Raw genomic sequence first — 25,507 nt, 5'->3', positions numbered from 1 at the left:
GAGGGATGCGCAGACGCCGCCGGCCCCGCCCGTCACCCCGCTCGGCAGCCACCCGTATTAGCAGCAGCCCCGGGCGGCGGCACGACGGTCCCCGCCATGTCTGCGGCCATGAGACAGAGGTTCGACCAGTTCCTGCACGAGAAGAACTGCATGACCGAGCTCTTGGCCAAGCTCGAGGCCAAGACCGGCGTGAACCGGAGCTACATCGCACTCGGTGGGTGTGGGCTGCCTGGGGTCCCCGCTGCTCCCCTGGCCCGGGAGCAGCTGCTCTACCAGCTGCTGGGGAAGCGATCGGGGAGAGGGTTCCGGGTAGGTGACGCTTGTGACCAACAGGGGCGTGCGCATCCTTGGGGACCGAACTGGCCGCGAGAAAGGCCAAGGGCCGGAGATGGCCCCTTTTCGGGGCGGCCAGAGCTGGGGGGACGGTTGGCCTGTGCCCGCGGCCAGGTGGCGGAGCGCCCGAGGATCAGGGAAGGGCCGGCGCTGACGTGTCTGTGATCGCCGTGTCCCCGGGGCAGTGAGCAGGGCGCCCAGCGGCTGGGGGCCCCCAGCGGGAGGTCGCGCGGGCACAGTGGCAGAGGTCCCCAGTCCACCCAGAGCCCCGGTGGAGCTCTGCACCGCGAAGCGGTGTCTCCTCGGCAAAGGAGAGGGCTGCGGGCGTGCACGGAATCGGGGCCTTTGCGGACTGTCAGTGGAGTGAGACTCCCGGGCTGGTGTGCAGCTCGGCGGGAGACCATGGTGGAGGGAGGGCAGGAGGAAGGGCACAAAGTTGTGGGGCTGCTCGGTATTCCCAGACGGAAGGCAAAAACCTACCAAGGCGCAGGCCCAACCTTCGCTTGGTATGTTTTTCTCCAACGCCTGCCTAGAACAAGCTAAGCCTTGCGGTGGGGTGGGGGGCTGCCAGGCTTGAGTGCCTCTCGTGCCACCCGACCCACTTCTCTTCTCGTGTCTCCAGGTGTCATCGGGCTGGTGGCCTTGTACCTGGTATTCGGTTGTGGAGCCTCTCTCCTGTGCAACCTGATAGGATTTGGCTACCCAGCCTACATCTCGTAAGTGACTCTCCCTGAAACCATCCATCCTCCCCTCCACTCCCCTTCCCCCATCTAAGGATGCCCTAGTTACCGTCTATCTCCATTTCCCTGAGACAGCAGTCAAAGCACCACAGGTTACACATTTTAGAGCCTTAACTTGGTGCTTGATCTCCTGATGACTAGCCGAAATGTATATTTCATCAGATTATACTGGCAAGCTGTGTACCTTCTAATGGATGCACAAATGGAAAGTGTTACAACTAAGTCGCCCTGCCTTTACTGGTGGGGAGCTCTCAATGGGTACAGAAAGCTGATTCTTTCTCCCTAATAATTCTTTTAATGTGCATTTCACATTATATTCATATATTAAAACCCCATCAATCAAGACTTCCTTAATTCTGAATTAACGTTAATTCAGACACTGGGGAGAATTCTGTCTTCTTGATTTATAAAGGCTTGCACAAGAACCATATGATTTCACTCATGTGTGTGATATAAAACAGAAAGCAACAGGCTCGTAGAGATAATAGTGCGGTGGTTACCAGAGAGGCAGAGGGGTGGAGGGAGAATGGAGAGGGTAGAGGGGGTCAAATATATAGTGAGGGAAGGAGACTTTGGGTGGTGAGCACACAATGCAGTATACAGATGATGTATTATAGAATTGTATACCTGAAAATTATGTTATTAACCAGTTACCCCAATAAATTTAATTTAAAAAATAATAAAAAGGCCACTTATTGCAGGTAAATGGGAAACACCCTAAGATTAAAAACACTTTATGAACTTTTAATGTGCATTTCACATTATATTCATATATTAAAACCCCATCAATCAAGACTTCCTTAATTCTGAATTAACGTTAATTCAGACACTGGGGAGAATTCTGTCTTCTTGATTTATAAAGGCTTGCACAAGAACCATATGATTTCACTCATGTGTGTGATATAAAACAGAAAGCAACAGGCTCGTAGAGATAATAGTGCGGTGGTTACCAGAGAGGCAGAGGGGTGGAGGGGGAATGGAGAGGGTAGAGGGGGTCAAATATATAGTGAGGGAAGGAGACTTTGGGTGGTGAGCACACAATGCAGTATATAGATGATGTATTATAGAATTGTGTATACCTGAAAATTATGTTATTAACCAGTTACCCCAATAAATTTAATTTAAAAAATAATAAAAAGGCCACTTATTCCAGGTAAATGGGAAACACCCTAAGATTAAAAACAAAAACTTTATGAAATGCATCTCCTCTAACGTAGCTCCTTGGTTATATAAATGGCTTCTGTAATTAAACTAAGTTACAAATCTTATTAGATTAGGAGCTGAATTTTTATTTGTTGAGGTTGTTTTTACAGTGTGTTTATTTTGGAAATACTCTACAATTTCATTTTTCCATTCATTCAAGTAGGAATTAATCCCTACCACGAATGAATTTGGTGTTACTATACAGCTCTCCCCAAGAAAGCTGGTGGGTTTTACTTTCATTGAATTGGTTTTTGTAACTTTCCTCAACCATGGGGACAAAAATAAAGAAAAAAAAAATTCAGCTGGGAAGCAAAGACACAGATAACACATTATTTCATCCGTGTCTATCATTGGAAGGAAGGAAACGTGTTTTAGAAGTTAGTTCTGATTTAAATAATGAAATTGAAATTAAGTAATAGTTACTATATTAGTTTGGTACACTTAGCATTGGTCCAGAAAGTCTACCTACATATAGGACACTGCTTGATTATGAATTTGAAGATGCTCAGTCTTCAGGATGAGAAAAGCTTTTATGCTCTCCAGCATTATCTGCTAAAGCACCTTCCAGGTTTTATGTGAATACCAAAGATTCTGAAGGCAGATCAGAAAAACTGCTTTGGCTTTCAGATCAGTGAAAAATATCCAAGAATAGCACTTTTCCATAAAATATAATCTACTGATATATGGTATATGTAGAAAGTTTGTAGACAACCTTGATTCAAAATGGCTCACATATCACTGTGTGATAAGAGACAAAATCATCTAGTAGTACATACCTTTACTTTTCTTGGGTTTGTATGGTCCACTTGGAGGAGCTCTTCCAAAAAGAGATTTTGAAGCATTTTTCAGGTTTGTACTCTAGACGTTATTGATCACACTTAGAACAAATCTTGTGTGGCAGTTTAATACTGCTTCGCTGTTTGAATTACATTGAATCCGCAAGGCATATAGATTTTTAAAAACACTAAATAGCATAAAAAACTTTTTCTAGCAAGGCATATGGATTTTTTACAATATTGAATAGCTTAAAATTTTTTCCACATCAGTGCCATTTGGTACATAATCTTATGAGAAACATCGCTTTCTCTGTTCGTGTCATGAAATCATTGCTGTGGGCTTTAGAAAGGTAAAAATGTGTTTCTAGGTGAGATAAGTAGATACATGTATGTGTAGAAGTGGATATGACAGATGTGGACACAACTTGAATATGCTTCTCCTTACCTAAAGTGGATTAATTCCAGCAGGGGCTGTTTTTTTAGTCATATTTTAAAGTAATTTCAAGCCAGCCAATTTCAAATTTATCATTTTTTTTGTCATCATTCTTTCATTCATGTTTTTTACATAGCCAGTTGAATATATCTGGCTCTCTTTACTTAGAAGAAGCTAAATGTTCCTGGTCTGTTGCTAGGAATTCTGTAAAATAGTAGAGTCATATTCTGAGTAGTTCAGGTAAGTGGGTTTTACATATTTTAGAGTTCTATTCATCGAGTACATACATTTTCTTTTCTTTTCTTTTTGAATATTCTGAGGCAGTGACATTAGTATACCTTAACAGGACTTGGGGAAGTTTTTACAAATCTAATAAAGGGAATTTAATGATTTAAACAAAAAGTCGGGAAATAATGTTTCTAGATTAGTATTTATTCATAGGATACTTTCCTTGGGTAGACCCAACTCTTTTACCTTTAAAATAAGTACAAGATTCTGTGACCGTAAGAGAATGAAGTGGAGGTTGGTTACTGTGAATACTTGGACTTTTCCCTAAAACAGTGGTTCTTAGCCTTGATTGCCCATTGGAGTTATCTGAGGAGCCTTTAAAAAGTACCCATGCCTGGGACCCAACCCAAAGATTCTGATGTAATTGGTCTGAGGCGTGGCCTCGGTTTTGAGATTTTTAAAGCCTCCTCGATCTTTTCAAATTTTTAAAGGACTCTAATGTGCAGTGAATATTGAGAATACCTGGTGACGAGTGACAGCAGTAACCTGCGCTTGTTACACTTGAAGATGGGGTGAAAGGGAAGGGAAAATGGCCTGCTGATCCTGGGAATAGTCCAGAAACCTAGCTGGCCTCTGATTTGTAAGTTCATAAAGTTGTACAACATCACCATTATCTAATTCCAAAACATTTTCATCCCCGCAAAAGGAGACATGGGACTACGTGCACAGTATAAAGCATACAGCCCCCCCCCCAGTTAGTAAACATTCAGGCAATCCATGTTACATTTGTCTAATTAAGTCTGTTCACGGCTTAACCAATGTGATTGTATAATTGTCAGAAAAAGTCCTTGAAAATGGTAGGATTAATTAATAGCACCTAAATCAGTATTACTTAAAGTATGATTTGTGATCACTTTCACTTTATTATTCTTGCCTCTTGTAATTATCCGTGTGCTCCCTAGCCAGAGTTGATTTTAAAACTACAGATTCATCTATTTAGCAAAAATCAAATGCTAGCCATCAGTCAGGGCCTAAGGTAGACATGTTCTCTGTCCTCTTTGAACAGTCTACCAGAAAAAAAACAAAACAAAACACAATAAATAGTAAAGTAGTGACAGAGTGTGGTAAGCCCTCCAAAGAAAATCAGCAGGGAGCTGTGGTAGAGAATAACAGGAAGGACTCTTTTGTATTTATCTGAAATCCTGTTTGAGTTAAGACCAGAGGAGTGAGAAGGGGCCAGCCAAGAGCAGAGCCAGGCAGCAGCAGCAGTCTGTGCCAGCCCCAGGGCAGCAGGTGCTTAGGCTATTGGAAGAACTGGTGCAGCGAAAGCTCTGTGAGAGGAAAGAGCAGTGGGAGACCTGAGAGGTGCGGACGCCACCAGGCACGGCTGGTGGCTGGGACATGAAGTGTGCATTTTATTCCAGCTGGTTTTAGGGAGTTTGCATGTTTTCTGATCACCGTGGCTCGGTTTTAAATAGGGGGTGAGATGATACCATACATAGGTCATTCTGGCTGCTATGACTTCTAGAAGGGTGCAGAAATAAAATTTGGAAAAGCTCATTTGGCTTCCTAACTTTTTTCATGACTCACCACCGTGGGAAATCTGTGGGTGGGGCTCAGGGGCACCTGGCTGTAGGTCAGGTCTTGGTGTGTTGGAGCCCACAGAATCCAAAGGCCTGGCTGGTGCTCATGGAGAGCAACCAGTACCCTATCAAGTGCCCACTTGCTACCGGTTACTCTCATTTTCTGTGTAATTTCCCTTTAAACTCTTTGAGAGCAGAGCTTTTAAAATTCTACTTCATTTCCAGACTTTTTGGCCACCCTGTATAAACAGTTTGAAATCTAATTCCAGCCTTCTCGTTATTAAGAGCTGTTGACACAATTACTTTAATCTTCTTACTTCTATTCCTGATAAGAGAAGATGGACTATTGGATAATAATAGGAACCTCCATTATTAAGGCAGATTTGTCCCTCCCCACCCCCACTTTGCTGAGATATAGTTCACATGCAACCTTTTTAAAATGTACAGTTTGGTGGTTAGTATGTTCTTAAAGTTGTACAACCATCACCACTATCTAATTCCAAAACATTTTTATCAGCCCCGAAGAAAACCCCATACTCATTAGCAGTCACTCCCCATTTCTAATCCCCAGAAACCACCAGTTCATTTACTGTCTCTATGGATTTGCCTATTCTGGACATTTCATATAAATGGAATCATACAATATGTAGTCTTTTGTTTATGTGCAGCCCTGCTTTTACTGACATTGAACAGATAATCTTTCTGAGAGGCTTGTCAGGAGCATGTGCTGTGCTGCCCTTCCCGAGACTATCAGAGTTGGGCCTTAGAGATTAAATGCAGAGTCTGTTTCCTGGGACCTGAGGTAACCCCCTCCCAGTAGTCCTTGAGTATGGGTGCCAGTCTCCTCCTTGCTCTTTTATTCAAATGGAGTTATGAAGGAAAGTCTAATAACTTATTTTCTACTTTTATTTTTGCTCTGCAGAGAAGGGAAAGGGAGGCAGTGCTCTATTTGTTCTACTCAACAACCTTTTAGTTTAAATTTCTATAAAAAAATGTCTATTAATTGTCCTCTGTTTATTTTATATTTTTTGTAAGGATCAGGCTGCCACCTTCCTGGGACTATCAGAATTGGGCCTTAGGGGATTAATTCCTTTAGTTTTCAAATGATCCAGGGACTAAGAGAGATAGAGTATGTTTCTCAAGGTCATACAGGCAATTTGGGCTGGAACCGTCAGTGACTACACAGCAATGTGAAAGCACATTAGGTACATTCTAGCACCAAGGTCGAAGAATTAAAGGTCTAGAGTCCAGCGTTTTGGTGTGTATATGTAATCTAATGTTCGGTCACGCTTTGGAAATCTCATGCCCACTTCAGGGATGTGTCATTTTCTCTTCTGTGTGTCCTCACCGGCCCATTTTTAAGCTTTGCCATCAGGACAAAGAGTGTAACAGCTTTTAGCTCTTTGCATGGCTGCCGAACACCTGTTCAACACTTTAATAGACACTTATATATCCCTGTTTAAGTGCTTTACAAATAAATATAGCTCATGTAATTCTCTAGACAACCCTACAACATAAGTACTATGATTGTTTCTATTTTACACATGAGGAAACAGAAAAAGAAGTCACTTGATTAAGGTTTAACAACTAGTAGATGGCAAAACTGGTATTTAAACCCAGGGAGTCTGGCTCCAAAGTCCATGTTTTTAACTTTAATGTTATACTACTTCTCAAGTGGCTCTTTGCGTGCCCCACAGAGATATGCCATAACCTTATGTAGAGATGAAAATTAAACTGTCAATGTTAACTCTTTCTTGTATCAGTTTGACACTGTTAGTACATTACCTTCATGCAATATATTTCTACTCAAATAAGGCCCTGCCATCCCAAATAATATATTTGCACACAATGTCATTTCCATTGTTTTGTGAACATGAGTTACAATATGTTACTAACAAGTTCTTTCTCTTGTTGTCTGTGCTGTAGCTTTGACTTATGACAGCAGCAATATTAATAGTCATTTGCAGAGTTGCTGTTTTAACAAGACAAGCTCACCTGAAGATGGCACAGTGGATTGGATTTATGAGGGAGTGTAGCCTTGCCTTTAGTTCTTTGTTAGCCAACAAGTCTCAAGGGGAGATGTTTGCATATGACCCCTTGAGGTCAGATGGGGAAGGGGATGGTGAGGGGGAAAATTTGAAAAAAACAAAAAACACTGTCAAAATAATTACGAGAGTTTCAATACAATTAACCACAGATAAAAGCTACAGCATCTTCTCAGGTAATTATGCACAACAAATAAAATAAGGGAATATACGTTAGAAAGGGTTGAAATCAAAAAGAAAAAGGAAGGATTGAAATCTACTAATATAAGATTTGCAATGGCAGACTCCTAACCAGGTTACTTACCCAGAAGAGCAAGTCATCAGAAACAGAGCTAGCCTCCCCTAACGGCGCTGGAGGAAGTGCGTGTGTGCATGTGCGTGTGTGTGTGCGTGTGTGCGTGTGTGCGTGCGCGTGCATGTGTGTACGTGCGCGTGTGTACGTGCGCACATGTGGTTCTCTTTATAGACTCATTAGTCTGGGGTGTGTTTGTTTTCTTGTGTTCCTTTGAGAACTTATAATTAATGTTTCTTTCTTTTTTACTCATGAGAACTTGGGAGCAGAAATATTTTCTACTAAGCTGCTTGTGTTCCTATTACACTAGCTTTTCTCTCCGCAGCTATGTTCTTCATTAGAGTGCTTAAGAGCAGAGAAACGACCGCCCACACTTGGCCTTCTCTGGGTAGTATGAAGCACATACAAATATTCTAGCCAGCTGTGAACTTGGATCAAACCATAACTGGCATTCTACAAATTTTGCCTTCAGCAACATTGAAACCTTAAACATTTAAATATTTTACTTTTGTCAGCTTTTTACTAGTTATGTTTCCACTTTAGTAATACTGCTACTATTGCTGAGCTATTTTAAGATGGAGGAGTTGTGGAGAAAACTGAAAAAATAATAAAATATCCTTATAACAACCCTGTGACTATTTTTGTAGATAATTAGAGCCAGTGTTTTGGTTATGTTCTTATTTTTTTTTCCCTTTGCCTGTGTCATAGAGAAAAGGACATTTTGAGGAACAAATAATGATTTAAATTATTTATTCATGATATAGTTTCTGGACTCTAATGCCAATGTGGAAGGAGATCTCATTCCTGTTCTGCAGTGTCCCTTTGAACTTTAGTGAACTGTTTTCCTCTCTTTATGAATGCCCTGGATATTCGGTCTATTTTTCCTTTCGAGCTGCCTTCATCTTCCCTCTGTCCCGGAGTTCTCTTTTTCAGGACTGTGAATGAGGACTTAGTTTTCAACTTAAACCCTCATATAGCACTTAAAACAAGTGTAAATACATATGGGACATTTTAAGGTATTTAGTGTCTATCAATAACATTACCAGTTAATTAATTTTGAGGAACAATGGATTAGTACAGCAGAAGTTTAAATTTCAAAAATTGCTAATGAAATTACTTTTGTAGCACTTGAAATATAAGTGGGGGCTGTAGAAAACTATCCTGACTTCCTTCTATCACTTGCTCATGCTTCTGATTTCCTGGGAGTAGAGCTTATCATCAGCCCCTCTCAGTCACATGGCCACTATATATATCCTGCTGCTTCTGATAGTTATGCCAAGTGATCTAGTGAAGGATCACTTACATGTCAGAGGTAATGCTAGACTGCTGTCTACATCTTGATGTGTCCCTTTTGTTTGAGAAAGGTCAGTTTAGGTTGTTCCTGTGTTGGTAGTAAGGGTACTTGAGCTTAAGTCAAACTTATAGATATATTTATAGAGCCATCAATTTTAATGACAGGCTTGTCCCAGTAGGATTTGCATGTGCTGTTTTATTGCTTTGAGCATTAATTGTTTTTAACCATCTAGCTATCAAATAGTTTAATGCATTCAGATTCGAGTTATAAAATGTTAGCTGGGAGAGGTCTCAGAGATCAAGCTACTGGAGTTATAGCCATCTTTAACAGATCTGGAAACCAAGGCCACAAACTGGAGTTACTAGACTTGGGTCACAAGTCTGTTAAGGCAAAGTCAGATATAGGTATAGAGTCCACTGAATGACTGTTTTTTGGGGGCTTTTTTTTTTTTTTTTTGTAATTCAGTCTCCATTAGAGATGTTTTATAGACTCATCTTCAAATGTATTTGCCTGTAAATTATTTAGCTTATTGTATGTTATGCATTTCATTAAATTGGTCATTTTATACTATGGTAGAAACTATATTCAAGAGTAAAGGAGCATGATATGTTTCTTATTGTATATAGATAGTCATCTTAGAAGACAGTTTATGTATTTAAGAAGCATATTTGCCACTAGCTATCTCATATCTTTGGGGTTGGGGAGGAGGGTTGGGCATGATATAAATAGTACATAAGCAGATTGGTTTTATTATATATTCTGTTTTCTTTCACTAGTCTCTCTCGCTCTGTTCTTCCTCTTGCTTTGAAACACACCTACTTGTCAGTGAAAAACAAGTGTAACTTTCTGAGCACCCATAGTTTCTGACCTTTTTTTCCATGAAAAAGAAAAATCTTTTCCTTATAGGCATAGAAATAAATTAGTGTTTATGTCTTAAAATACATGACTTTTTTCCTTCTGATTCGATGTACATATGCATCAAATAAGATTTGCAGCAGCAAACTGTTAAACAGAGGTAATAAGAAAACCATTTTGAGCTAATCAGGAATTCTTCACATTCTCTGATAAATACAACCAAAAGTGTCCCGTGTGTAGATGGTCATGTTAATGTGTCTGCTGTATCAAAAGGATTCTAAACATTATGGTTCACATTCTTCATATTCGAGCTTCAAAGAATTTACTTTGAATTCTGGACTATTTGTTATTAAACATAGTTTACCACATTAGAAATAAAGCAGATGGACCACAAATCAATTTCCTTTCTGTTTTTTACGAACAGCACATCTCAAAGTTTTTATTGTTTTACTGCTTATTTTGATGCACTGCCAGTGTGGTAATATAAATCAACTTGTTAAAATTAAAATCCTATCGATGGGTACAACTGATTATGATAGTAAAGCTAATGCTTTGAAGACATTTAATATTACTTAATTTTATGTCATTTGGCTAGTTTGAATTGTAGTGACTAAGTTTCATCTGAACCATGTACAGTAGAGGTAGTATGTACCTGAGCTGCTTTTTGTGTGATTGATCAGAAGCCACGTATATGGAGCTGGTAATTACTAGCTATGTTAACCATTGGGCAAATAGCTTAATTTTTACAAAATTCAATTTTCTCACATGTAAAAGGAGGGAATATGTCAAACAGCATAGAATCAAACATTCAACAAGTGCTTAATTAAGCATGGTTACTTTTAAAATACAGAGAAGAAAACTGACTTAATCACAGTCATGGTTCTCTAACTGTTATTGAACTTTCAAATGATTAAGGAAAACCTTCCCAATTATTTTCTTTCATTTATTTTTTTCCACGTACTCCTTTTTTTTTTTTTTTTACTTATATCAGCAGCTTAACACCATTCAAGAACAATAAAGTACAATAAAGTTTTGTTCTTCCCAGTTGTAAATATGTGGTTTTCTTCTCTTTTGGTACACATGTTCCTAAGCATGGGGTATAATTTTAAAGAACATTTAAAAATATTAAATCCATTGTTTACCTTGTTTTGTTTCCATTGAGATTTCCAGGTTTCTGTAACTCCACCTTTCTAACCTCCTTCGCAGGACCCCTCCCTAAGCACACATGTGCTGCTTAATTAGGAGTGGAATTATTTTTTGACTGTTGACTTTAGGTCCTTGAGAATCATTGTTTTGGCCCCAGGGCTTAAGCACAGTATCAGGTACTTTGTCGGTTTTTGGTATAGACTTATGTCTGAATGCATCTTGCTGGATAAGCTATACAAGGCTTCTCTGGCCATTTCACTTCGTCCCCCACTACTAAGAATTTAGTGGAGAAAAGTATAGCCAGTCAAGTTTTTGGTTTGTACTGATAGTAAATAATTACTTCTTAAATAATACGTAAATAAATACTTATTTTTTTCATTTCCTTTTTGTCTTAAGAAAAATTATAACGAAGTAAAGAAGATTAAAGTAGATAGTCATGTTTCCTGTTTAGAAGTTACCTTTATATCATTTGAAATATAGGATAGGAATGAATATCTGTAAAACTTCCCAGTGAACTTTTTGGATTTATTATCTATCTTATGCTTGTCTTTCATTGTATACATGTGTGTGTGTATAATACATAAATATAATATATATGAAGAATATACTCCATTCTAATGTAGGAAATTGACATTTTTCAGTTTAATGACATGAATGAAGGTATTGAAATACCCATTAACCAGGAATAAGCTTGAATCTCAAAGAGTTAATACAATGTCAGAAATGCTTAATTTATAACTACATTGAAGTGACAGAATATAACATTCATCCCAATGGTAGAACATAACTGAAGTTGTCTTTGGTGAAAGAAGGAAATATCAGTAATTATAACTGAGAAGTATCTCAAAAACAAAAATCGCTTCCCTTCTCATATCTGTTTTTCCTGTTTGCTACTTTTAATTTCTTCATGATATAACAATAGAATATTTATAATATAAATATTAGGTAAAAGTCGAACTGGATGTTTTTGGACATTTTTTGCATTTGTTAATTGCTTAAAAATTCTGAATACTATTACATGTTACACATAACAAACATGGACTTTGCATTTAATGCTGTCCTTTAGCCGTGCTTGGTTTAAGAAAACAGCAGCAAAGATGTGAACAACAGATGGGCCACAGTGGAGGCCGCCAGTACCAGTCACTGGGGCCCAGGGTCTGGATGCGGGCTGGCCAGTGCGCTATGGACGTATCTGTACCAATTCAATATGAATGTAAAGAATTTTGGCCAGGCACCTTTCCAGTGTGTGCCTTGAAAAATGTTTTCAGTAGTGTCAAATTTGTTCCCACTGACCTGCGGATAGGATTTTGGGGATTTCAGCTAACTCTTTATTCTCTGTAGCATTTGGGATTTGGAGAGAGAGGTATAATTAAAATCCATGGATAATTCTCTAATCTCCTTTAGCCTATTAACAATGCTATTAATCCTTTACTAGCTCTACTTAGCCGCAATGACTGGAGTATTATCGCTCTGTTTTTTATCTTTTGCCTTGTGATGGTAAAAATTATTACCATATCGTAATTATTACCTATTAAGGTAATATTTAGTGATACTTACTTTGTTCCAGCCATTGTTTCTAAGTGCTTGACATGTATTAATTTAACCTTCACAACAACACAATGAGGTTTCTCATCCCTAGTTGACAGATGAGGAAACTGAAGCCCAGGATAACTTGCCCAAGGTCACATACCTATTAAGAGGTAGAACCAGGATAGAAAGCTGCAAGCTAAGAATGGGAAAATGATGTAAAGCCAGAGGAGCATTGGGAAGAAATGAAGGAAAGAGCCTGGCTATTTCATAGTTCAGTGTAATTAATAGTTTTTGATAGTTTGTTGTGTCTAAATAGAAAACTAGAATGAGTCAGTTTCATGTGATGGGCTGTATGACTCTTTGTATCTTTCTGTTTGTGCATGTGTGTGTATTGACGTCCTTTTAATGCTGTAAAACACAACAGAATGTGTCTGGTCGTTGTTAGAGATTTTTGTTTCATGAGCTGTTTCCTCAAGAGAGAAATTAAGTGAATGTGTCTGATGTTCACTTTAGTGTTTGTTTTTAACAAAGCCCTAAAGAGAGACCTAATCTCACAGGAGGAAGTAATTATAGAAAGTCTGGCGCCCATTTTTTTTCCCAAATAGAAACCTTTTTCCTTCCTTTTATTATAAAAACTAGTACATGCTCACTGCAAAGACCTTTATAAAAGTAAAATTCTGCAATTCCAATACGCAGGATTAACTTTACACAATTTGAAATAAATATTTCTGGACACCATTCTTAATTTGTAAACACACACAAATATGTTTTGGGATTTTTTTAATGCAAAATTAGTAATCTTTTGTACACTCAACACTGTATCTTGGACCTCTTTCCCCATCAATGTCTTTTTTAAAGCCTTCAGAATAGTTCAGTGTATGGATACACGAAAATGCATTTAAATGGTTCATTGTTGCCCTTAAAAATATGTGAACGCATGCTTCTGTCATCTTAAAGTTTGAGTTGAAATTCATTTTAATATCAATCTTCCTTCTTTGAACTTTATTTTTTTTGTCTGTAAAATGTGGAATTCGTACTGGTCCACCTCTAAGATATCTTCCAACTCCATATTCTATAATTCCAGTTCTGCTCAGAGAATTTTTAGAACTGCTAACTGCTCCCACAGTGTCGCTACCCATCTTCTGCACTCTGGCCACATCTCTGTTTCTTCCTCTCAAAATGAGAATAACACCTATTCCATATGGCTGTTATGAAGGTTAAATTAAATAATTATAAGGCTCCTACCCCTCCTGTTCTTTAGCTTTGCCATTTTGGCTGGACTGCAGATGACCTAAGGACATAGAATAAATCTCATGGTTTCTTGAATTTCCTACGTTGCCTAAGTTGATACATCCTCTTCCTGATACATGAGATGAAATGTGATTCAGTATATGTACAAGGCAGTAGAGTGTATTGTTGAAGAATCACCTATATTTGCTCACTTGAACAAGAAAATGTATAAGTAAATAGCATTATGGAACTCCCCGTTTTAAGTTCTTTTATTCTCTTCTTTTTGAGTCTTAGGTTCTTCAACTGTAAACTGAGTGGGTGAGACTGTCTGTAATGTTCTTTCTTGTTCTGACTAGCTTATGTTATGACATGTAGACATTTTTTTAAAAGGAATGTTGTGCTCTTTTAAATTAAAACAATAATTAAATGCTTCAATAATATGAGAAGTTCTATAAAAAAATTTTTTTCACTTTAAGAAGACCCTGGTCTTTTCTTGTCTTCTTTCATTGCCTTGGTTTTCTATAAAGTAGTGATCAATGTGTATGTTCAGTTTTGAGTTCTTTTCTTTCTGCTTTTCAGTGTTACTCTATCTTGTTCCAGGTATATTAACATGGAAACTTGAATTCACATTGTTGATAAGTTAAGGAACTAACCTTTTTTTTTTTTTTAATTGTTCCTTGAAGCTCTGAACTTGAACTGTTAGGGTAGTTTTTCTATTTTTGAATCTGTAGAATATGAGTAGTATCTTAAAAAATAATGATAGAATGGAATTGAAGATATCACATTTAGAATGATTTCATGAAATGTTTAGCAGTTTATGTTTATAAGTGGATATGTGTATTTTCTAGATCATGTGTGTTAAACCATACTCTAATAAAAACACAGAGGGAAAAAACTTAAGTGTAAACGGTGTACTGTTATAAGTTCTTTGGTTAACATGCTTGCCTACACCTTTTCTTTGGTCTTCTATTATATTAGCTCTATCTGAGGAATGCTAAAACATAAATGTAGTCTACATCTTATAAGCCATTATTTTATAATTAGCTCTTTTAAATTCATTTTATATGATTCTTGTGTTTAAAGTGAAAAAACTTTTGTCCAGTCTTGATATCAAAGCAACATTCACTTTATCACTTCCTCCTCTCCTTCTCTTCCTTATGTCAGTAACAGTCATCTCATTCAGCTCCCCTCCTCTTGGTTATTTTCCTAAAACACTCATGCACCCATGCATGCACGCACATATATTCACCCACTGCTGTTTCTAATTAATTCAGAGTCTTTCTTAGTGAATGACTCAGCATGATCCAGTAGCCTGTCTCTTTGGGGAACCCATTTTACCAAGTAGTCAATGTATTTTCAATACTTAATCCATATCATGGGCTGCACAAGATTCATATTTCTTCTAGTTTACTATTTTAGTCGAGCTCAGTTACAAATACCTAGGCATATGTTAGGATAGGATTTTAAAAATTATGGAATTCAGGTTTAGAATGAAGAGATTCCCAGGACTGGAAGAAATTTCTGTGTTTCAGAAGTAAAAGAGGATTGTTTTTTATTAGAACAGCTAATCCTAAAATTTATCTGGAACCACAGAAGACCCCCAAATAGCCAAAGAAATCTTGAGAAATAACAGAGTGGGAGGTATCATGCTCCTTGATAATCAAACTGTACCACAAAGCTGTAATAATCAAAACAGTATGGTACTGTCATTAAAATATATATGGATGAATGGAATAGAATAGAGAGCCCAGAAATAAATCATCATTTATATGGTTAATAAATCTTATGACAAAAGAGGCAATGAATACAGTGGGGGTAAAGTCTCTTCAGTAAGTGGTGTTGGCACAACTAGACAGATAACATGTAAAACAATGAAACTAGACCACTTTCTTATACCATATACAAAAATAAACTCAAAATGGATTAAAAACTTAAATGTTAGACTTGAAACCTCAAAACTCCTAGAAGAAAACACAGTAAACTCTTAGCTATGTTGTTTTGGATTTATCTCCTCAAGCAAAGGAAACAAAAGAAAATAAATAAACGAATGGGACTACATCAAGCTAAAAAGTTTTGCACAGCAAAGGAAACCAACAAAACTAAAAGACAACCTACTGAATGGGAGAAGATATCTACAAATTATACACCTGATGAAGAGTTAATATCCAAAGTATACAAAGAACTCATACAACTTAACTCCAAAAAACAAACAGTCCAATTAAAAAATGGGTAGTGGACCTGAATAGACCTTTCTCCCAAGAACACAAACAGATGGAAGGCATATGAAAGGATGCTCAATGTCACTAATCATCAGGGAAATGCAAATTAAAACCATACCTGTTGGAATGGCTATCATTAATAAATCGACAAATAGCAAGTGCTGGTGAGGATGTGGAGAAAAGGGAACCCTTGTGCACCGTTGGTGGGATTGCAAGTTGGTACAGCCATTATGGAAAATAGCTTGGAGGTTCCTTAAAAATTAAAAATAGAACTACCTTATGACTCAGCAATTCCAACTCAGGGTATTTATCCGAAGGAAAAAAAAACAAGAATTTGTAATGATATTTGTACCCCTATGTTCATTGCAGCATTACTAGTAATAGCCAAGATATGGAAGCAACCTAGATATTCTAGAGGGTATTATGCTGAGTGAAATAAGTCAGACAAAGACAAATACCATATTATCTCACTTATATGTGGAATCTAAAAAAACAAAATAAATGGATAAACAAAATAGAAACAGGCCCATAGAGAACAAGCTAATGGTTACCAAAGGAGACGGAGTAGGGGATGGTAATAAAAAAAGTGTAAAAGAAGATTATTTTAAATTTATTTCTCTTCATTTTTAGAATGAATTTTGTTTGAGCAGTAGTTGGTACCGAGAAAAATCATGTTGTTAACTGGTGAGGGGAGGAAAGACCATAGCCTGAGGATTGCATAATGATAGAACAGCATGGACACCATGATTTTTTGTTTTCAACTGTTTGTTAAGAACTATGTTATGGACTTTGGGCAGTGCCTGCACTGTGTTCCAGAAGTTCCTTTATGTAAATTCCTACTCACCCATGCTGTACTCCAGTTATTAAAAGTGCAGAAGAATTGAGTTACCATGAGACAGCTCTTGATATATCCCTGGTGGTGGGAATCCCCTGGGGAGTGGGAGTTCCCCGGGTTCGCAGTCATTGATGGCATCTCCTGGGGCCCAGGTAGAGGCTGAGCAGGGTGGATGGAGATTCAGGCGATGGCTGGTGCTTGTTTCCCTGGTGACCAGAAGATGACTGGAACATGTAGTTATAATGACTTGATCTGATATCTCCATATTGTTTTCTGTCTCTTGTACTCTTGTGTATAGTGACACACTGCATACATTTTCCTGTTTCTCAGTTGGTGTTGGTGGGCAGGCTGTGAAAGTGTAATGTTTGAAAATGTTTCATTGACATCTTACTACATGGTAGCCTTGCTTTTGTGTTGCCTTTCAGAATTAAAGCCATAGAGAGTCCGAACAAAGAAGATGACACCCAGTGGCTCACCTACTGGGTGGTGTATGGTGTGTTCAGCATTGCCGAATTCTTCTCCGACCTCTTCCTGTCATGGTTCCCCTTCTACTACATGCTAAAGGTATGTTGGCTGTTCCTGAACTGCTGTTTCCTTCCATCTATGTATTTGATTTGCTCCCAACCCCTAAAACAAACTCCATCTCAGGACCGATAAACAAAGAATAGGAACGAATGCTCGAATGTTGGATATCTGTGGCTCTGCCTTAGATCATATAAACAGAAAGACAAGATTCAACATGTCTAACATTTTTTTGTATGCTGTCTTGGAAACAGCCAAAGCAATTGTGTGTTTAAGATGTGTTTGATAATGATAAAAGATGGAAATACTAAGACCTAGCACAAACACTGCTGTTTGCCAAGATCTTATCTTCATGCAGTGTTATCTACATTTCATGCAGAAGGCATTGCAAATGTTGGCAGGCCATTGATTATTCAAAATGGGGAGCGGGATCATTATTTCTGTAGTGATAAAGGCCATACCCCATTATTTCTTATATAGGTTGGGAGGAAAAATATGAAATTGGCTCTCTGAGGAAGTCATTTTAATAGCTGGCAGGTGCAGCCTGACACACCTCGTTTGGCAGAGGAATGGCCCCTTTACCACCATGTGTGGAAAAGGAGTAGGAAGTTGAAATTCATTCCCAATGGGGCCTGTATCGACTCCAGATTGGCACCAGAGGTTAATGAGAATAAGAAACTTCACACCTTTTAATAGAGTGGTTCTTTCTCCCTAAATGGGACAAGCTGTCTTCAGTTGATTCCTCAAGTGTCTTACATGGAAGCGGCCCTGCTTCCCATTAGTTGCACAAGATGTAAACAGTCTGGTTCCCAGGGCCAGACTTCCCAAGCTGGGGAGGGTGGTGTGTCCAGCCCTTGTGAATTCTAGGTCCTCTTCTTTCCCTTCATAGTCTTAAGTATTCGTTTTAATACAAGTTTTGCATCACGTAGTTTAAAGACTCAAATAGTTCTATAAGATTTTTTAAGAACAGCAGTTCTGCATCCCTGTGCCCCATGCATTGTTTTCCTTAAAAGCAACCACTATCCCTTCATTTATGGCAGATTGTTTTGCTATGTGTCTAAGCAACATTCTTTTTTAGTCATCTTTTAGTTTTCCTATTTTATGCTTTAGCTCTTGATTCTCGCTGGAAGATGAAGATTTGGCTCTCTTCTTATGCCGGCCAAACACGTGCAGTCTTCCCACATCCCCATCTTCCTCAGGTGTCTGCATCATAATTTTGGGTAGGCAGACATTCACCACTTACATTACTATGACTTTGTAAATACTGTTTAGTTGGGCCATCTAGTATACATGTAGTATTCTTGCAGTATTTTATTTCCCCTAGAACTAATCATTGTTTTCTTATTTAGGAGACCTATGTCTCATGTCCTTATTGTTTCAATTTGTCCTACTTTTTCTGCATTTCTACTTCCTTTTAAAAATTTTTATCTAAAAAAATTTAGATTTAGGAAATTAGATACAGGAAGCTGTCTCATTCTTTGGTCTCCCTCACTGTAACCACCACCATGTTGATATTATCTCAATTTTTATTTCTGGGTAATTATGGATATATTTTTTCTTGTTTTTTGGTTTTAGCTATTTTAGAAATCTGTTTATATTTTCCTTCTGGGAGATCTTCTCAGTCACATCTTCCAATTTTCAAGTTTGTTCCATTCTGTTATTTATGTTATACATTGTGTTCCTTATCTGAACTATTATATTTTTCATACCTAATATTATTACTTGGCTCTTTCCTATTTGTTTTTTGTTTGTTTCATATTGCTGTACATTTTTAAAATATAGTTAGTAATCCAGTTTAAAAGTCTTGGTCATTCAGTTCTAATATTTCTGCTGCTGACAGGATCCATGTTGATTGTGTTGTCTTTCTTTTGAAATGGTTGTACTTTTCAAATACCTTCTTATTTTGGCCTCTAAGCCCATTTTCCTCCAGGGTTATCAGCTACTCTGCTGGGAACTGGGAGAAAGGCCACACCCCAATTTGTGCCAGTCCTAATAAGCTCTTGGTAGGGCTGGGTGAGTTCTGGGGTAGGGAGCCCCAGGCAGCAGAGGAACCACAGTTAATCACTGTTCCCTCAGAAAACAGCTTTTCAGGTCAAGGTGTCACCCTTTGCTCCCCAAACAGTATTAGAAGGAGATACTGTTAAATTGCAATTCACATCTGTAGGGGTTGGAGCAGGAGGTATTGAGAAGGAACTGCCCTGGCAACTTAGTCCCCATCTGTTTTCCTCAGTGCCATACAAGGACAGGACTTCTATGCCAAAACCTTTGTTTTACAAAAAAGTATGAGATAATTTTTTATCTTGGAGGTATGGAGCAAAGACATAACATAAAAGTCACAAAGAAAAAGATTTGATAAATTTGACTAAATAAAATTTTTAAAAATTAAATGTCTATGTGACAATGGGCAGCATAAACAAAGTTAAAATAATAACAGACTAGGGGGACATATTTACAACATTTACAACAAGGAATTAGTATATAGAATATATAAAAAATGTTTACAGATAAAAGAAAATGGACAAAAATTATAGATATTTCGCAGAAGAGAAAAATATGAGTAGCCAGTTAACATCTCTCTAGTGACCTGGGAAATGATAGTTAAAATTGTGAAGTATCATATTATGCTTATGTAATTGACAGATATTTAAAAGATTAATATTGTCTGTTTTTGGTGAATATATTGGAAAATGGATGTGTGGTGGTGGTGTCACAGTATAAATTGGAATGGCCTTTTAAGGGACCTTTTGACAGTTTCTTGTCAAATTGAAAATTTTCTTTCTAGCAGTTCTTAAGTATGTATCCTAAGGAGATATTCGCTCTGTATAAGAGAGCTGTATAAAGATATTTATTACAGCATTGTTGGTTTATAACTAAAAATTATAAACAACTGAAGTCCATCAGCAAGTAAATGGTTAAATGAATTAATAGTACATCCAGTTAAGGGGAATGAAATGATCCATATGTTCGGATATAGAAATTTTTAAAAATTATATAAATTATAGAACGTTATATGTAGTATGACATCATTCATGGTAAAAATAAAAACAAGAAGCTAAATAGTTTAAAATTTTAAATGAAAACATGCTCATTATAGTATATCTATCTTTTTAATTCTGAATGGCATTACCACAGAAGGCCTCGTAAGACAGCTGAAGAATTTTCCTTTTAAACAAATGGAAAAAATTGGTCTATGGGAAGATTTAAGATTTCAGAGCTTGCTAGATATTTTTTGTTTTTGTTATTCAAAGACATTTAGCACTTATAAACATATTTTTATAATCTTTAATTTGGATTCCATGTATTTTAAAATTCAAATAATTTTGAACCCCTTCATAAGATCCATCTAATGGTAGTGACATCACAATACTCTCTCTACTGGAAAGAAACTTGGCCTTTGCCTTGAGTCCACCTCCTTGCTGCAGTGGACGGTATCTTGTTAGCAGAACCGTCAGGCCGGTATCTGACCTCAAACCTCTGAAACATGAGCACGGCTGACTTCTATTCAGCCTGCTCCTGGTCACCTCTGCTAATAGAAGAGGTAGAGAGAGGATCCAAAATAAGAGCTGATCATTAAATCATTTATATTTTGTTTTGAAATACATTACAAAAAGTGCTTGGCAGCAAATTTTCTTCCCTAACAGTAAAATGAATGTGCGTCCATTAGTAATCCTTTGCTGTATGACAATGAGAGTGAATTTGCTGCATATGTTTCAAGTAGATAATATACTTGAGATGATTTAAAATTGTTTATGCTGTCAATCAAAATGCTTTCCACCTGCATTCGTAACATATTTTGAGTGGCTTTAATGAACAGACTGAGAATGTCTCTGAGTTGCAGAGTATGTAGGAGTTGTTTTAAGGGAGAGTATCCCAGGTCAAGGACTAGCAAAGATCTTACCTAAGCCGTTGCTACACTCACCTGGTGATTGTATGGGAGGGTAAAAAAAGGCCTGCAAATAAGAATGTGTTTTAATATTTTATCTTTTGCAGAATTACTATTGGTGGTTTTGTACTGTTTTTCATTTTTCTAAAGCAGCCTACAAATTGGAGGTAAATAAGAGGGACTAGTGGTTTGACATCAAAGGTGAGCTGAGAAGATCACATAACAATGGACTGAGCGAGAAACAGTGGATCATGAGCTGAACAGAAGGGTTTAAAAATAAATGTAAAATCCCCTTTTTCTCTGATAATGAAAATAGCATATACTCATTCCGTTATTCAGCAGATATTTATTTAGAATCTCTATGTGCCAGAATCTCCTAGGTCTGGGGGACACTTTAGTGAATAAAACAAAGTCCCTGATGTTATCCTGTTTACATTTACATTTATGTGTGCTGGGGTGAGGTGGACGCATGTTTTAGAGAAGGAAGAAAAAGGCATTTGTAATTCTATCACTGTTAACATTTGGGTCATCTTCCTATTTTAATTTGCAAATATATTGGTCTATATATATAAATACAAGTAGAAGTGGTATATATATTATTGTCTTAACCGTATATGTATGGAACCATATATGTATGTCTATATACATAAATACAAGTAGAAGTGCATATATATATATATTATTGTCTTAACTGTATATGTATGGAACCATATATGTACGGTTAAGACTATATACTATATACAATTATATAGTTCACGTTTTTCAGTTAACACAATGAGTATTTTCTCATGTTACTTAATATTCTTTGACCTAGTTGTCTATTCCTTATAGGTAATAATTTACCCACTCCCCAATAGATAGATATTTAGATTCGTTTTTCTCTTTTAACTAATGTGCAATGAATATCTTTGCGCCTCATCTTCAGCCTCATTTAAATCATTATTTTAGATTTTTAAAACAAGGTTGAATAAACTCTAGCAAGTTTTAAGTCCTAATCCAGTCTGTCACCTGTCTGGATCTGTTTCACCTATTGACAGAGCATAACATTTCTCTACTTAATTTTGTAGTTGGCAAAAAAAGATAGAGAAATCTCCCCCTTCACATGTTTGTTTTAAACTTCTGTTTGTGCATTCTGAGCAGTGTGTTTTAGCTTTAGCCCATCATTAGTTTTGTGACTCCACTGGAAAGGCTTCCTGAGATTTATGGGTTTTTTAAATTATTGGAGTGACATCGATTAATAAAACCAAATAGGTTTCTAGTGTACAGTTCAATAATAGATCATGTATATATTGCATTGAAGATTTATGTTTCTGATCAAGTGATTGCAGCATATCAAGAGGTCAATGTTGAAATATATTTTTTTCTGACATTAACTCTCAGTTCTGACCAGGCTAGTCCCAAACTGCATATTAAGCACATCTCTATCTTTGAGATATCCTTTCTAAGGGAAAATTGGATGATGACAGCATTTGAATCACAGACAGAATTATCTGTCCTGTTATAATTTGTAATTTAAAGATTTAGTGTGTCAGTGCTAATAGTGCCAAGAGTTCAGTTAAAATAACTTGGACTTTTTGAACTGCAGGTTAAGGGTGGCCTTGTGTTTCCTTGAGGAAGTATCGTCACCTGGCACTTTGAGGGCAGCTTGATTAAAAGGATGGCAAGAACTGTGTAGCTCAGGGTACTCCTGAGCTGTAGAATAGTTACAGAGATTTTTTAAAAAGGGAGTTGTAAAATCTGGCAGCTGAATATCACCTTGAGAGTTGAACAGTAATTAACTTTATTTTTAATATAAGAACATTATTTCATTGGAGAACTGGAAAATGCTAAGGATGTAGGTAGAGAGCAGTAATTATTTTACTATCTCAAGACAATAGCCAGAGGTTACTGGGAAGAACTAAATTAACAGTCTGGAGTATAGCCTACAAAGTAATCACATGGGAGAGATGCAAAAATATATAGATACTTGGCTCTGGTGCTGTCTGGTAGTCTTGCCTTAATTTATACAGAAAAGGTGAATGGAACAGCTTTTATAGGTTGCTGAAGGGTTGATATCTACATAGGTAGATGATAATTCAGAGATTTTCAACAACAGTAAGAACTTGGTAATACTACTACTGTCTTGTATACTTTCCTCAAGTACATTAATTTATGACTTTTCTAAAGTCCTGCAGAAGAAAAAATTAATTCTTAGAGGGGATGAACATCTGTCTCTACATCAATAATCCATTCCTGAAAATCACATATTCTATATAGGAATACCAGCCAGGAGACTATTTCTTGCAATTTTAAATGGTAAAAAATTAAATTGTATTACATGTCTAAAATGCCATATCAATTTCCTAAATATTAATAAAACACAGCAAGACATCTCTGTATATATGTAATAAATATCATATTAGGATGTTAGATGCTAAAAACACTTTCTGCTGTCCAAATCCAGATGCTCCTTATGATGGGATTATGTTTTGATAAGCCCATTGTAAGTTGAAAATACTATAAGTTGAAATGCATTTAATACACCTAACCTACCAAACATCACTGAATGCGTATTATGCTCTTGGGCCATCGTAAAGTTAAAAACTTGTAAGCTGAATCACTAAGTCAGGGGCTGTCTGTAGTTAATATACTTGGTAAGAAACTATTGCTTTTCCGATGTGGTTCCACAGTGTACAATTAGCACGTCTACTTTACATGCAGAAGGTCCTGGGCTCATGCTGAGCACGTCTGCTTTACATGCAGAAGGTCCTGGGCTCATGCCGCAGTGGAGCCACGGTCCATGGTCTATGGCCATGCTACCCTGAACGAGCCCAATGTCTGATCTCAGAAGCTAAGCAGGGTCAAGCCTGGTTAGTACTTGGATGGGAGACCACCTAGGAGGACCAGGTACTGTAGGCATAAAACAACAACAACAAGCACGTCTGCTTTACATGCAGAAGGTCCTGGGCTCATGCCGCAGTGGAGCCACGGTCCATGGTCTATGGCCATGCTACCCTGAACGAGCCCAATGTCTGATCTCAGAAGCTAAGCAGGGTCAAGCCTGGTTAGTACTTGGATGGGAGACCACCTAGGAAGACCAGGTACTGTAGGCATAAAACAACAAAAAACTATTGTTTTTCATGCAGTAGTACATGGCACATCCCCTTGGACATGCTGCATACTCTTCAAAATGTCCACATGGAATTCTGATGTTCTGTCAAGAATGTAACTTTTCCTTTTCCTACACATAATTTTGTTTAAATTGTTGTATTGAGTCTTGGGTGTGTGTGTGTATGTGTGTGTGTAGTGTTGCCTATATAAGCAACCAGTAGAGAACATTGTATGAATGTTTGGATATTAAAAACCAAACTGGTTTTTAGTCTCTGTAACCTGGATCTAAGCAGAGGAAACGAAAGCTAAAGCCAGTGAAAACTATGCTCATTTAGTTCTTCATTTGGGGTTCGTGCAGACATGTGGTTCAGAAGACGAAGGTTTTCTCTTGCAACATCTTCTAATTCACTAGGATAGCTGGCCAAGCCCAGCGGGTACCAGAGCAGAGCCACTGGGAAAACAGCAAACATAAAACTAACATACCTACTGAGGTACTGAGGGGTAGTTCAAGGAATTGCTTTATTTAAGTGTGTGGACCTGTCTCAGAAGGTCTTACTCTGCCATCGTGTGTCTGTGAGGGCTCACTGGAGCGTTTGGGTGGCTGCAGACGCACGTATACTGAGACTACGAGATGGCTAGTTTGCATCTCTGCCCTCCCCCTTCCTACTGCCATGCTTTCCCCTCCTTTCTTCCTAACTCTGAACTTTGTTTCCCTGGTGCTGTGCTCAGTAAATGAGTTTTGGAGTCTGTCACACATCAGGGGTAGGAGAGGTAAAAGGAGGGCTGGCTTAAAAATCATTTGTGTTTATTGTTTTGACTGAGTACTCTGATAGGGAAAGCAGGCTATGTAGTCCTTCTAGTCCAGAAATTCTCAACCTTTTGGGAATATACGGAGGAAATTTTGTTTAACTGTTATAGTCACTGATTCTACTTAAGAGTATTTTATGGTGTTTTTTTTTAGTACAATCTGGCTTGAACATTTACATATTATTTTACTATAAATTACTTTCACTGTATTTTTCCTTTATATTGCAGTTAGAATACAGTAGTCCCCTTTTATCCATGGTTTCGCTTTCTGCAGTTTCAGTTACCAGCAGTCAACCGTGGTCCAAAAATATTAAACGAAACATGCCAGAAATAACTCTCCCGTCAGTGATTTAGTAGCTGTCTCCGTTATCAGACTGACTGTTGTGGTGTCACAGTCCTTGTGTTCAAGCAACCCTATTTTACTTAATAAAGTCCCCAAAGCCATTCACATATCTTTTATTAC

At 37.7% G+C, this 25,507-nt stretch overlaps 1 protein-coding gene across 1 annotated transcript in view; it reads left to right on the top strand.

The window, feature by feature from the left end:
* Positions 1-8: 8 nt before the first annotated feature.
* REEP5 (receptor accessory protein 5) overlaps positions 9-25,507 on the top strand; it is a 35,362-nt gene continuing 9,863 nt past the window's right edge. The window contains exons 1-3 of the mRNA XM_006913284.3: positions 9-214; positions 956-1,049; positions 17,168-17,306. Of these exons, the coding sequence (XP_006913346.1) occupies positions 97-214; positions 956-1,049; positions 17,168-17,306 (351 nt within the window). The 5' untranslated portion in view covers positions 9-96. The remainder of the gene's footprint in view (positions 215-955; positions 1,050-17,167; positions 17,307-25,507) is intronic.

Source organism: Pteropus alecto, unplaced genomic scaffold, assembly GCF_000325575.1.
Source record: "Pteropus alecto unplaced genomic scaffold, ASM32557v1 scaffold20, whole genome shotgun sequence".
NCBI classification, from domain to species: Eukaryota; Metazoa; Chordata; class Mammalia; order Chiroptera; family Pteropodidae; genus Pteropus; species Pteropus alecto.
The sequence above is the reverse complement of the archived record's forward strand: the minus strand, read 5'-3'. Positions and strand labels throughout refer to the sequence as shown.